General features: G+C 39.1%; 1 protein-coding gene across 1 annotated transcript in view; it reads left to right on the top strand.

The window, feature by feature from the left end:
* The window catches only part of FBXL13 (F-box and leucine rich repeat protein 13), a 102348-nt gene that overhangs the window by 27306 nt on the left and 60810 nt on the right, over positions 1 to 14232 (top strand). Inside the window, exons 8-9 of the mRNA XM_075776541.1 lie at positions 5222 to 5317; positions 8096 to 8231. Coding sequence (XP_075632656.1) covers positions 5222 to 5317; positions 8096 to 8231 — 232 coding nt within the window. The remainder of the gene's footprint in view (positions 1 to 5221; positions 5318 to 8095; positions 8232 to 14232) is intronic.

Raw genomic sequence — 14232 nt, 5'->3', positions numbered from 1 at the left:
TATAAACAATTAAACCAGAAGCTAGTAAGTTGAAATTTGTACACTAGTGTGAAACAAGTAACCCAAAGGTGCGAAATTTGTTTAAAGAATAACCCGAATACCTCAAACAAGATTCAGATGGGTGTAATAGGAAAAGGTAATAGTCACAGACAGTTAAATATAATCGAACAGACTGTTCTAGCAACACGAGTTAGAGGATTAGATCAACCCATACATCCTTTTAAACCCGGAGACTGGGTTTATGTTAAGAATTTCACAGGTAAACCATTGGAAGAGAAGTGGAATGGACCATTTCAAGTGCCTGAGCCATGTCAGTCAGGTAGAAGGATGGAATCAAAATCTACACTTCTCTCTAGTCCAAAACATCACTCAGATGCCTAAATATTCCAGCCATGGAATATCCTTAATAGGAGTTCCGCTTCCATCTAATGTCTCCTGGACAAATCCGGTTTATTGGGCAAACACCACCCTTAGAAAAGATTCCCAGTCCAAATGGAACCAGGAATGGAAGGTAGACGTGATGATAGCGAATTATACCTCAAGTAATAGTTGTTTAGTAAGTTCAGGAAAGGGCACCTTTGTAGGAGAATATTCAAATATAACAAGTCCATTTTTAAATATGACATTGATTGATCCTGTTTTTCAAAGGTTGAACTATACTGGACTCCCAGTTCCATTAGGAACGGGATGGTATTGGCTATGTGGTACATTGGCTATGAAGAAAGAATAACAACTTCCATAAAGAAAACTCATAACGCTATCCATAGTTTTGTAAGGTGGTTTCTCCCATGGCTAGGGGTAAGTGAACTAGAAAAAACTATAGTGAACATTTCAGCAGTAATAGAAAACATTGAGAACAAAACCATTGATGCAATACAGACCTTGCAAATTGAAATAACTAGTCTGTCAAAAGAAGTGATTCAAAACCGAATGGCCCTTGATTTATTATTAGCTTCACAAGGTGGTGTTTGTGCAACCATAAATATAAGCTGTTGTATGTACATAGACCAAAGCGGTAGAATCTCCACAGATTTAGACGAAATCCGTAGACAAAGCGAAATATTGCATAAAATAACTAAAGAAGATACCTCATGGGGTTTTGAAGAAATTTGGCACAAGTTAACTTCCTGGCTACCTAATTCGACCTGGCTCCGGCAGCTATTTGGTTTTGTCCTGCTTATAGGACTGATGATAATCCTGACTTGTATATTAATACAATGTGCATTTTGGTGTAGTAGGCGAACTTCAGGAGAATATGAGAACTGGAAACAAAATAAGATAAGACACGCAGTAGAGTCAGGGAAATACTTTAAGAGAACATCGCAAAAAGAGAATGTATTGTAGGCCTTCTTGCGAAAGAATTCGCAACTTTAATGAAAAGGGGGGAATGAATAGGGGAATCTAATTAGCGTATAACAATTTAAAAAAAAAAAAAAAAAAGAATATAACTTGGCAATACTTGAGTCAGGCCCCACAAACTCAGGCTTCGCCTGTCTCATGCTCCAGTACAAAAGAAAACAATTAATAAAATAGTTGGAATGCAGAAGCAGGATAAGAGAAGCCGTAAATTAGGGAATAGTCCTTGGGTATGAACTAGAAAAGACACAAAGTTTGAGGCAACCTGATAAAGGGAGGCCCAACATGCCAGCAAGCCTGGGACCATCTGGGCGGGATGGATAACAAGGTTGCTGAGCTTGCAAAACGGGGATAATGAAGAAGAGGTCACCCAACTCTGTACACTGAAGAAGAGGAGAAAGAGGAAGATTTGAGGAGGACGACCCCTGACGACCACCTGAGAAAGAAACTGCGCAGGCGTATCAGGACATTAGCATATATTCAGGAGTTCCCGGAATAATAATGAATATGCATTAAATGTATCAGAAACCTAATGAATATGTAAACTCTTTTGTAATATAAATCACGAACAATTTGTTTCTCGTCGAGACGCACGTTCGTGGAAATATCCCGGTGCGACTCCCAGCGCTGCAATAAAGGATACCTGCTTAATAGTCACATTGGCTATTGAGTGAATTTTCTTTGATTCAGACTACTCTTGATATTTCTGCTTGTTTCTTTTAATTGAACTTAATCTCTCTGGTAAAAATGGGTTCCAGCCAATATGTTTTTCAATCCTGTTCATTTCAGTAGGAAAATATAGGATTTTATAGAATAGAATAGGATTTTATAGAATAGAAAATTATCGAATACGTAGAATATAAATCAGGATAAAAGTTTATCTTAAGGAATATTTCCTTTAGTGAAACATCTTTTTTTTGTTAGAGCATCTCTTTCTGATTCTAACAGGTTTTTAGTGACTCGTTTATTATAAAGCATATTTCAGTATAACCAAGATAACCTGCACTTTGGTAATCCATGCACTCTACACTTACATGGGTAGTCACTCTTTCTTCACTTCTGTGTTGGTTTTGCATGGCAAGGTTTTGGTAGCGGGGGGGCTACAGGGGTGGCTTCTGTGAGAAGCTGCTAGAAGCTTCCCCTGTGTCTGACAGAGCCAATGCCAGCCGGCTCCAAGACGGACCCGCCACTGGCCAAGGCCAAGCCAATCAGCGCCTCTGTGATAACATATTTAAGAAAGAGAAAAAACAGTTAGAGAGCGCTTTTGCAGCCGGAGAGAGGAGTGAGAAGATGTAAGAACATCTGCAGACACCAAGGTCAGTGCAGAAGGAGGGGGAGGAGGTGCTCCAGGCGCAGGAGCAGAGATTCCCCTGCAGCCTGTGGTGAAGACCATGGTGAAGCAGGCTGTCCCCCTGCAGCCCATGGAGGAAGGATGAGGGGGTGTAGCGATTCCACCTGCAGCCCGTGGAGGACCCCACGCCGGAGCAGGTGGAGGCACCTGAAGGAGGCTGTGGCCCCATGGGAAGCCCGCGCTGGAGCAAGCTCCTGGGAGGACCTGTGGCCCCATGGAGAGAGGAGCCCATGCCAGAGCAGGTTTGCTGGCAGGACTTGTGACCCCATGGGGGACTCACGCTGGAGCAGTTTGCTCCTGAAGGTCTGCACCCCATGGAGGAGACTCACGTTGGAGAAGGTCGTGAAGGACTGTCTCCCGTGAGAGGGACCCCACGCTGGAGCGGGGGAACGATGAGAGGAGTCCTCCCCCTGAGGATGAAGAAGCGGCAGAAACACCGCGTGATGAACTGACCGTAACCCCCACTCCCCATCCCCCTGTGCTGCTGAGGGGGGAGGAGGTTGAAGCCGGGAGTGAAGTTGAGCCCGGGAAGATGGGAGGGGTGGGGGGAGGGGTTTTAAGATTTGATTTTATTTCTCATTCCTCTACTCTGTTTTGCTTAGTAATAAATTAGATGAGTTTCCTCTCTAAGTTCAGTCTGTTTTGCTCGTGACGATAATTAGTGAGTGATCTCTCCCTGTCCTTATCTCGACCCACAAGCTTTTCGTTATACCTTTCTCCCCTGTCTAGAGAAGGAGGGGAGTGATAGAGCGGCTCTGGTGGGCACCTGGCCCCCAGCCAGGGTCAACCCAACCACAACTTCTTAGCTGTGTTGACTACCAGAAGTGAAACAAATTTTGCAATTATTGCCTTACTTTTACAAAGGCTTTATGTGTATTGCTTCTGAGTACAACACTCCTTTGAGTCTCAAAACCTCTGACTCCAGAGTTCTCTTGTGCCTGTATAGTTTGAGTGAGCTCTGCACAGAGTATGCATTCATTTTTCTGGAGCTTATTTCAAATCATACTTCATATACTGCTATAATGAAAAACAGGTTTTATTGTATGGAAAGTTGTATAACTAATATGGAAATACTCTTCTGTAAAACACACTGGCATTTTGCTATGTATTCACTCTGACATCTTGTTGTTAAGGTACATATCTTAAGTGCTAAGCTCTTTGAAAATGTATATTAATAAGAAAAATTCCTCTTCAGTGACAGGTTATGGGATAAAATTAGAGAGTTCTTTTTGTATTTTTGCTATCAACCAATTACCATACCAGATTTAAACTGTTGCCATTGATGTATTATTGTGCAGATATGAAAGTAATTACATTACAAGCATAAAGTTTTCCCTATATAATAGTTACTTTAGGAAAAGTAATGCAGGATTTTATTAACTGTGTTCCTGTCAGCTGGTTTCTTTTTCATGCTTAGAACTGCACATTTTAAGTGTTGCATTTCATATCAGATATTTATATTTCAGCATATGATGTAGTGATTCAGTTCTGCAAATGATTATGGATATGGGATTTTTTAGTATGTAAATAATCCAGCTGTTTTATGTAAAATTCTGCCTATGCTCTTTATCTTTGAGTCTTAAATGCATCTTATATTTTCAGATGGTTATAATATAATGTGTTTGTGTTTCTATAGCAAAGACATTAAATTTTACCGTATTTTCCCTCCTTTTGTTTTACCAAGTTTCTTCTAAGATGAAACATTAGCATTCTGTTGGCAGAAATACTGTTTGACAGTTGGTCATAAAAATGGCAGGTGAGGAGCTATGGCAGAAACTTGCCAAATGTAATCTTCATTCAGTCTCTTACTTTTATGGCCTGAGATTGCTGTATCTAAGATTATTTACCAGGACAAGACCTTTTTGGAATGCTATAATTTAATTTTTCAAAATGTTACTTATTGGTGGCAGTATATTTTAGAATTTTGAGCTGTATAAGATGAACTATCAGTATAGCTTTTATATTTTTTCTACCATAATACAACACATAGACTTTAATATTCTGAGATTAAAGATTTATAGATATATTTACCAAATTATGCTAGTTAAATTAAAAAGACCTCTGAGGTAGAAACTAAACAAACTCTTATATGTAATTCGAAGTTGAATTTAAAAGTACTATATTTAATCTAAAAAGCTTTAGTTGAAATTATATTGTCTCAAATCAGTTTAAAAGAGAGGTATTTTAACAAGTGTTGTTTTAATGTAAGTGAAATGAAACTGCTGATGGTCCATGAAAAATCTTCAGTTTTGAAACATTTGTGTCATTCTCCATTATAGCTTGAATTGATGAGCTTTTAAGCAAAGCTGTCTTTTCCTACTCTTTGTAAAGGCTGTTAATGAGAGTAATTATTGGCATTCTGCTATAAAAGGTATGTTTAAACTCCTAAGAAAGAAGTATTTAATTTGAAAATAGCTCTTGTTGTTTAGGATAGGTGAATATATATAATTTAATACAGCAATGCTTTTTGATGAATAGTTTTTAATATCGTGTATGTCTGTTTTTCTGATGTAGGTTTTCCATTATGTAAATTTAGTTGATCTGGCAAGATGTGCTCAAGTTAGCCAAACGTGGATGCTACTAACTCAGAACAGTTCATTATGGAGTGAAGTAAGAAAGATAATCACTTTCAATATTTTATTTCAATTTTATTTATTTTAAAAAAGAGTGAAGCAAAGAGGTAGTTTACTTTAAGAATGCTAAATATCTAGGATAAAAGTTTTTTCCCAGAAAATTACTTGTTCTACTCAGCTACATGAATAAAAAAATAGGAGCAACTCAAATGAAGTTGTCTGTGGTATATCATTATAAAGTCAATGGAAAAGAAAGAGAAATGGCCACTGAGGCTTAGCCATATCCCACTAAATGTAGGCAGTTAAGTGAGGTGTCTCAGGCTCCCTCGGTAATCTAAACAGGCACTATATGACTACTGTGGAAGGAGAACATAAACTCAGTTCCATATACTCTGAGACGATTTGTAGTTGCTCTAGAGAGACTTTTGTCATCCCTGGAACAAGTGGTGCAGACCAGCTCACTTCCATACTCATGAATTCTTAGAGTTGTTGAGGGGGTCACTGTGTCCCCAAAGCACATGGCAGTGTCCAAGGTATTGCATTATGTCTTCTACCTTAGCAGTCCAGTTCCTTAGCACACACATTTCAGTCAACTTGCTTTGTAATGCACATTGTGTGACCATGCTAGCATGGTCTGTTTGGAGCCACACCTGAAATAGCTATTCTGTCTTTGCCTTGAACTTAAAAATACAATCACACTGCTCATTGCTGTTGCCTTCTGTAGTGCTCATGAGGCTTCAGGTGTGAAGGACTACCTCAAGGCTCCCCAGTCCTTAGGCAGTGGCGTAAGACTAGCCATGGCACCTCAACCAGTATCATTATGGCCTCTATATCATTGCCTCACATATAGCCATTTATCAGCAGTACAAAGAAAAATTAAGGCTAGATTTTTAAAAGTGTCTGGGCACTTCAAACATGATTTGGTCAGATTTTAGGCCCTCAAGTCTGAAATTACAATCCAAAATACCCTGTGCATCTTCTGCATAATCCTGGAGATGTCTAGTCTGATAGGCATCTCCTTTTTGGACCTAAAAGTTCATGATGATGATGGTGGTCAACGAGATTGTTTTTCTCTTTTCTCTGAGAACTGCACGACCTGCAGAGCTTGGTGTGAGGAAGCAGTAGGGCTGTGCCACAAGGGAAGGTGAGCTGGGAGCCAAGAGCGCTAGAAGGGCAGGGAGGGGCAGTGCCTCCCACTGACAAGGAGCACAGTCCCACAGAACCTGAATAAGAAGAGCAGAGCAGGTCTGGTGAGAGTAACCAGAGTCGCTCACCCATCAGACAGCCTGTCAGCCCTGTTGTGAAGATGCATCTCCAAGGTCAAGTCAGGAAGTGAAGTCCATGAGTTAGGGTCAGGGTCAGCTGGATACATGGCCGGACATAGACATGCCTAAAGTGTGGTTGGTCAACACAGGACCCTGACAACAGGCACCTCTCCCACTCGAAGAGATCCATGTGGGATCCAGAAGGGGAACAGAGTTGTGCCTTGTGAGGCTGAGAAGAGATCTGAACTTGAGTCTCCCAAATACACTGTTCTGTCCCCTAAGCGGGACACAGGCTCTGGTTCCCAGGTAGCTGGGGACCTATACCTGCCTTCCTGACTGAGGCAAAGAAGTTCTGGAGGGCTCAACAATGCTGCTTACATGTCTTGTGTCTGGTTCTAGGCAGCTGCCTGTTCCCTGTGTGAGTTTCTTTAAAATGGACTTTCTGATGTGCTTAGCTGTCATGTATTTTGTAGACTCTCTGTTCAGATTTGAGTTCTTCAATCTACCCTGGGCACCAACATCCAAAAGACACTGCAGTGCCCAGCTTGTAGGTGCCTGGACCTTTATTAGGTCTAGTCTTAAGTTACTGTGATGAATTAATGATCTTAATGAAACTAGCATTAAAACTTCTGATAATTTTAATGTAAGAAGAACAAAATCCTAATAAGAAAGTGAAAAACTGGAAAAAGTTCTGAAGTCCTGACTTCTTGGTACTGTAACCACTTCCAAGCATTCTGCATAGAAATAATGGTAATTGTTTTTTCAAAGTGTTTGGGTAATAAACATATACTATGAAATGTACAACAAACAGATGTGGTATAGCTGTAGCAGATTATACAAACAGGGAAAAAAAAGCTTTTTCTGGCTTTTTTAATGAACAAATTTAAGAAGGCATGAAAAAGTCTTCTCCAAAAAGGAGATATTTCTTATTAAATGTTTGTATGTTGACTTTCCTGCTTTTGTTTAAAAAGTAAGTAGACAGACTGTTAAAACTATTTTCTAGTAATTTTTGTTAAAACTTCTTAAACTTGGACTTTTGACAGATACTATGAAAAGTAATGTTTTTAGTCAAATATCTAGATATCCCTAGCCTGCAGCTTAAATCACTTAAGGATTCTTCTACTAAAACTAAGATGGTAGGTTACATATTCTTGATATCTTGATGTATCGGTAGACCATTAATCAGAAAAAAAAATCTTTAGCAACTTTAGGATTTTATACATCTTAAAGGGAAAAAATAAAGTAAATATTCAAGTCTGACAATTTTATTTGCACATAACACTCTGGCATGTCGTATTTTGGCAGTTCAAGACTTCCCTCAGCTTCATAAATACTATAGACACAGGCTTCCTCTACATTTAAGTAGTTTTAGTAATTTGTCTAGAATTTTTATGTATGTATTAACCAGACATTTACGTGTTTTCCAGACTATTGATTCAATGTTTACATAAAACTTCATGTATTAACTAGTGATTTTCATAATGATGTGTATTTCGTAGGTATTACCTATTTTTAGTACTGAATTATATATCAATTGTTTACATTTTTAGATCAATTTTTCATCAGTGAAGCATAACGTTCAGAACCAAATAGTAGTAAATATTTTGCAGAAGTGGCGTCCTTATGTATTACGTTTGAATCTTCGAGGTTGCTATTCTCTTCACTGGCCTAGCTTTAAAAGTATCAGTAAGTATTACATGTATTTTTAAAATTTTAATTCTCTCTTTAAACTGTGTCTTCACTCTCTGCTTCGCTATTGTCCCATTTTACTGTCTATATTATTTTCTGTATGTCCAACTATAATGAAGCAGTGTGAATATGAGATCTGTAAAATTACTTTAAATGCAGGTCCCCCTTCCTTCATTATAGTCTCCAGGCCCGGCAGTATCGATATGACTGAACATTGCTAGAATGCCATAGAATGGTTTAAATTATGTGTGAAATGCTGTAATATGACAAATAGGATTGGAATGCAAACATGTGCTTAAATATATCAGAATGCCAGAATCCAACTCTACTGAGATAATTATCACGGAAACGCAGAATGACTGAGGTTGGCAGGAACCTCTGGAGGTAATCTGGTCCAACTTCCCTGCTCAAGCAGGGTCACCCAGAGCAAGTTGCCCAGGACCTGGCCAGGCAGCTTTTAAATATCTCCCAAGGATGGAGACTCCACAGCTTCTCTGGGCAACCTGTGCTCAGTCACCCTCATAGTAAAAGAGTGTGCCCTGATGTTCAGATGGCACCTCCTGCATTTCAGTTTGTGCCTGTTGCCTTTTGTCCTGTCTGTTGCTGGGCACCACTGGGCTTCCTCTTCTTTGCACCCTCCCTTCAGGTATTTATACACATTGATAAGATCCACTGGAGCCTTCTCCTCTCCAGGCTGAACAGTCCCAGCTCTCTCAGCCTTTTCTCACAGTAGAGATGCTCCAGTCCTTTCATCAATCCTTTAGTCTGGAGAAGAGAAGACTGAGAGGGTATCTGATCAATACTTATCAATATCTAAAGGGCAGATGTCAAGAGGATGGGGCCAGACTCTTTTCAGTGGTGCCCAGTGACAGGACAAGGGGCATGGGCACAAACTGGAACACAGGAAGTTCCATCTCAATATAAGGAAAACCAACTTTACTGTGAGGGTGACCAAGCACTGCAACAGGCTGCCCAGAGAGGTTGTGGAGATATTCAAAACCTGCCTGGATGTGATCCTGTGCAACCTGCTCTAGGTGATCCTGCTTTAGCTGGGGGGTTGGACTAGATGATCTCCAGAGGTCCCTTCCAACCCCTACCATGCTGTGATTCTGTGATCATCCCTATGGCCCTTTGTTGGACTCTCTCCAATATGTCCATGTCTCTCTTGTACTGGGGAGCCCAGAACTGGACACATTACTCCAGGTGTGGCCTCACTAGTGCTGAGTAGAGGGGAAGGATCACCTCCTTTGACCTCCTGGCAACACTCCTCCTAATGCAGCCCAGGTCCTTCTCTGACAAGCTACTTTCCAGCTGGGCAGCCCCCAGCATGTACGGGTGCCTGGGGTTGTTCCTCCCCAGGTGCAAGATTTTGCACTTCCCTTTGTTGAACTTCATGGGGTTCCTGCTAGCCCATTTTTCCAGTCTGTCAAGATCCCTCTGGATGGCAGCACAATCCTCTGGTTTATCAGCCTCTGCCCCCAGTTTGGTGTCATCTGCAAACTTGCTGAGGGTACCCTCTATCCCATCATCCAGATCATTAATGAAGATGTTAAACATGACTGGACCCAGTATTGACCCCTGGGGTACACTGCTACTTACTGGCCTCCAACAAGAGGCTCACAGACAAAAAAAAAGAAAAAAAAAAAGAGAATCCAAGTAAGGTTCAAGATATGTGGTTCAAGATATTAATGTGGTGTTCAAATTTTAGCACAGATATAGGTACTCGATTTTACTGCCAAAACAGAGTCCCTCTGGATGTAGAAAAGCATCTTAGTCCTGCCTGATAATATGTGTGGAAGTACACATGACCGTGTGATCAGAGGTTAATTCCCTTTGGGACAGCATTTTGCAATAGTTTCAGGTCAGTAATCTTTTTCTCGATGCAGTTGTATGCTCCACTAAGCAGAGAAGTGGGCAGGGAAAATAAAAGCCTTTATGATCAGTGCTAGAGGTTCACTACTAGCTGTGAAAGAGTACTTGATTTGCTAGGAATTACCTGCATCCTAACTGATATTCAGCCATTTTATCATGAAGAGTGTTAAAACATCATGGTAGTGTTTTCATAAGAAAAAACTGTTCTGCTACAACTAGGCAAGATCCCAAGAAATGTTTTTGATTCCTGGCACAGCTTTACTTCAGTATTTCTTAAGCAGGAGAATGTTACTAGTCAACTCTTTTCTAGCCTACACTTTAATTCAATGCAAATGCATAAAAAAGAAAAGGAAAATGTTTTTATTTTCCAAATTAAAAGTGTATTTTGACGTTTTGAGACTATAATGCATTTACTATTTAATCAGTTAATGCATGATTGAAATTGTTGATGCAGCCTGTAACAATTTCAGTGTGTTTTCTTTTGATTTAGAAAGTGACAGTGTAATTATGGGTGAGAACAATTTGCTCTCTAGAGTGGTGATGGAAAAGAACAATTGGCCAAAATAAAAAGTATATTTGATCATGGTCTTGGCTTTTCAATTGCAGGATAAAATAACATTCTCAATGATATCAGCATGCAAATTCTTTAGTGAAATAATTTAATATTATGATGCACTTTGGCAGCTCGTAAAGAAAGCAAACCAAAATAAATCATACACAGCCACGTCGCCTCCATTATGGGGACTGTATTTAGAAACGTTCAATCTTTTTATGATTTTGTTTTCTTATGTATTTGAGTACAAAACTAAAACCATAGTTATGTTTATTGCATTTAAAGCTTAAAACATGTAAAGAACAGTTGTGATGATAGAATTATATTTTATATATACACTGCCTTTTCTATCATCACATCATTTAACTGATTCATATCTAGTGAAAATAATTGAAATTAGTGTCAGCATATTGATTATATCAGTTGGAATATCAGTATCTTGGTTACCATCCATTTCCATTTGCATATCAAGGACACTAAATTCAATTGGTGTATCTACAGACTATGTATTTTCCATTTTTGTTGATAATTTATGTTTTCTGTAGGGTCAAAATCAAATATTATGTCCATTTACATCTACTCAGTGCTACTAATTTTAAACTATTGTGATGAATCACGTCTGATGGACCACAGGGGCTTTTAGAAACATTGATTTATAAACCTGTTTCTTCTAACTTGGAAGGTACCCAGTAGTTCTTTTTAAGAATGAAACACATTTATATCAGTGTACTTTTGCTATTTAGATTAGTAACATATTTCTTCTGTTAAAACTCATTGATACTGATCATACAGCCTACTTATGCCATTCTTTTGAAGCTCTGGTGGATGGTTTAAAATTGCTGCAAAACTATTTCTCTATCGTTTTTGGTGATTGAAAATCATATTGAAAATCTCTTCCTTTGACATTTCTTCAGCTAACAAACTGCATTGAACTGTCTGTTCAGTTATAGGCTACAGATGTGTTGAATCTGTCCATTCAAACTTCCCCGAGCTACAGTTCTGACCTCATCTTTTACACAGATTTTGGCAGCACGTTTTTATTGTTAATGATAAAACAGCAATGATGTTAACTGGCATTTATGTCTGTCTGGCTGCCTAATCATGTTAATACTTCTTTGTAAATTAATTAGCTGCAATTTTAAAAAATTGTTTTTATGTACGGCAGCTTTGGTATGTGGTGTATGCCTGAAATAGTAGTCTTTGTTTAATATTTACTTATGAATGTTATATGATTCCAGCTCAGACTGTCTCTGGCAGATGAATGTTGTATTGTGCCAAAGAAAAATGAGTATATGAGATGCATGGATTATAGCTCAGGGGTTTGTGGTATTACTTCACCCACTCAGTGATTTAAGAAAATCATTCCATGTGTGACTGAGAACAGCATTTAAAAGCTGCCATTCATATTTGTAGTGCAGGAGTTAAAATTTTCTTAGAAGCTTTTGAAGTGTTTTAGTGTCCCAGTAGAGATCACAGTATTGACAGACCTATCCATTTTTCTTGCACTCTTTCATGGCAAAACATAGTGCAAAATAATCTTTTTTGTGTTTCATGTGTGCTGTGTGTAGAGAGGGGCACTGCTTCTAGTTTATGCCTTAAGACAGCACTGCTAGTACGTATGCTGCATAGCAGGAAAATAATGCACTATCATGGAATTATTTCCTGGATATGGACAGAGAAAGAAGGGGACTTGAGAGAGAAATTACTGAAAGAAAGAATTTAAAAAAGCATACAAAGGAAGAGGAAGGCCCATGATTTTCTTTCAGGCGTGGAAGTGTTTCTGGTACATTTGTGATTAAATAGCACAGAAACAAAGAAATGACAACATTAAATTGTGGTTTGTGGCTGTGGTGCTGCATGAAGGGTGTGCTTTACTTTACAGTGCATTTCGGGGAAGCTCAGAGAAATAGCAGTTAACCCTATAATGCTGGATTTTTTATCAACTGTTAGTCGTTTCCCCCGTATGTATGGTTTTCAAATATATTTTTGTCTTTTTCCTTAGGCTGCCTCCTTCTGTACCATTGTCAAAGTTCCTGTATGGTTTTCCTGCTCATACAGTCTTTTCTCAAAGAGTTTGCTCCTAAGCGCTGTCGGGAGAACATGCTATCCTGTATCGCCCTTGCTCCAGTCTAGTATTTCCATGCTTGTGTTCTTACATTTGCAATTTGTTCTTATGTTTGCAATTGCAATTACTGTCTATTCTGCCACATCCTCAGTATAGCTGTCTGAAAATGCCAACATGTAGAAAACCCTAATGAGTTCCAGTTAGTTTTTCAAGGAGGGCTTCCCTCACCCCCACCCCCTTTTTTTAATTATAGGAAACTAAACTGCTGCTTGAATACTCCTATATCTATTTTATAACAATTCTCTAGTATCATAGCAAAAGCTGAAATATGCAACAACTTCAGACAGTATGGAATAAAATTATAGTACGTTGTAGATAAAAACCCAGAATTTCTAGCTACGGCTTGAAAGCTCCAGAGGCCATCTAAGGAATATAGTATCAAGGATAATTCCAGCATTCAGTCGGTTCTTCTCTTGACTGCTAGAAGTGTTTTCAGTTGTTAATTCTCAGAGGTCTAGACAGATCCACTCTTAAGTATTGAATTTCAATTTAGTGTAACTGCACAAGTCTCTTGCATGGACCTTCTGAGATGGCACTGATTTCATAAGTTCACACTGAAACCTTTATTTGTAGGATAGTTGTTGAACCATGGTCCTCTAGGTTGTCTGTGTTGATATGTCCTTCACTTCCAGATTTCACACTTAATAGCTGTCACCAAACATCTTGTGCTGTTAGATATAGGCAGTTCATGATGTTCAGCTCATCATCCCCCTTGAACCTTCAGCAGATGCAACATTTCCTGGTGCCACTGTTTGAGAACCCTGCATGATCACACATACCCCCCCTAGCTCTGGCTTCTACTGAATGTTTGTCCTATTTATCACTATGACACCCAGGTTTTAGCCTTGGTCCTAAGAAGGACATTTCTTGGTCTGTTTAGGAATCCCCAGAGTCTTTGAATTTGTTATTTACAACAATTAGGCCACTGCTTGTGGTCCCCAGTCTTTTTCCACTGCATTTCTAACTGGTACCCTTTTGCTGATGACAGAGATCAGAGACTTCTCATTCAGCTTTTATCCTATATTCCTTTCCTGGATTGCCTTTTCTACTCAGACTTTAGCTTACCTCAAGCTCAAGTTATTTTTCTTAACACTGTCTCTTTGCAGAAATTAACTTAACATGGTTTATACATTCAGTTTTTCCTACTCAGCTTTTCTCCATTGGCTGTGCTGCCAATAACAGATGTTCTGCTGTGGTTCCATTGTCTGTCCTTTTCAATCATTCGCAGTAATTCCATTCTGTTCTGAAATAATCCTCCAGAACTGGAGAGGAGGAGGAGTGCTTCACTTAGTGCTGGCTACTACCTACGATAGATTTTTTTTTTCTTTCAGGACTTTTAAGTTTCTAGAAAATGCCCCATTTAGTGACTATTACTGGTCGTATGGGATTTTCATCTATGTTCCCTCTTAGCAGGATTAACCTTGAATAATTAAGATAATGCTTTAGAT

The sequence above is a fragment of the Balearica regulorum genome, chromosome 1, assembly GCF_011004875.1.
Source record: "Balearica regulorum gibbericeps isolate bBalReg1 chromosome 1, bBalReg1.pri, whole genome shotgun sequence".
NCBI classification, from domain to species: domain Eukaryota; kingdom Metazoa; phylum Chordata; class Aves; order Gruiformes; family Gruidae; genus Balearica; species Balearica regulorum.
Note: the sequence above shows the minus strand (reverse complement) of the source record. Positions and strands in the feature narration are given on the sequence as shown.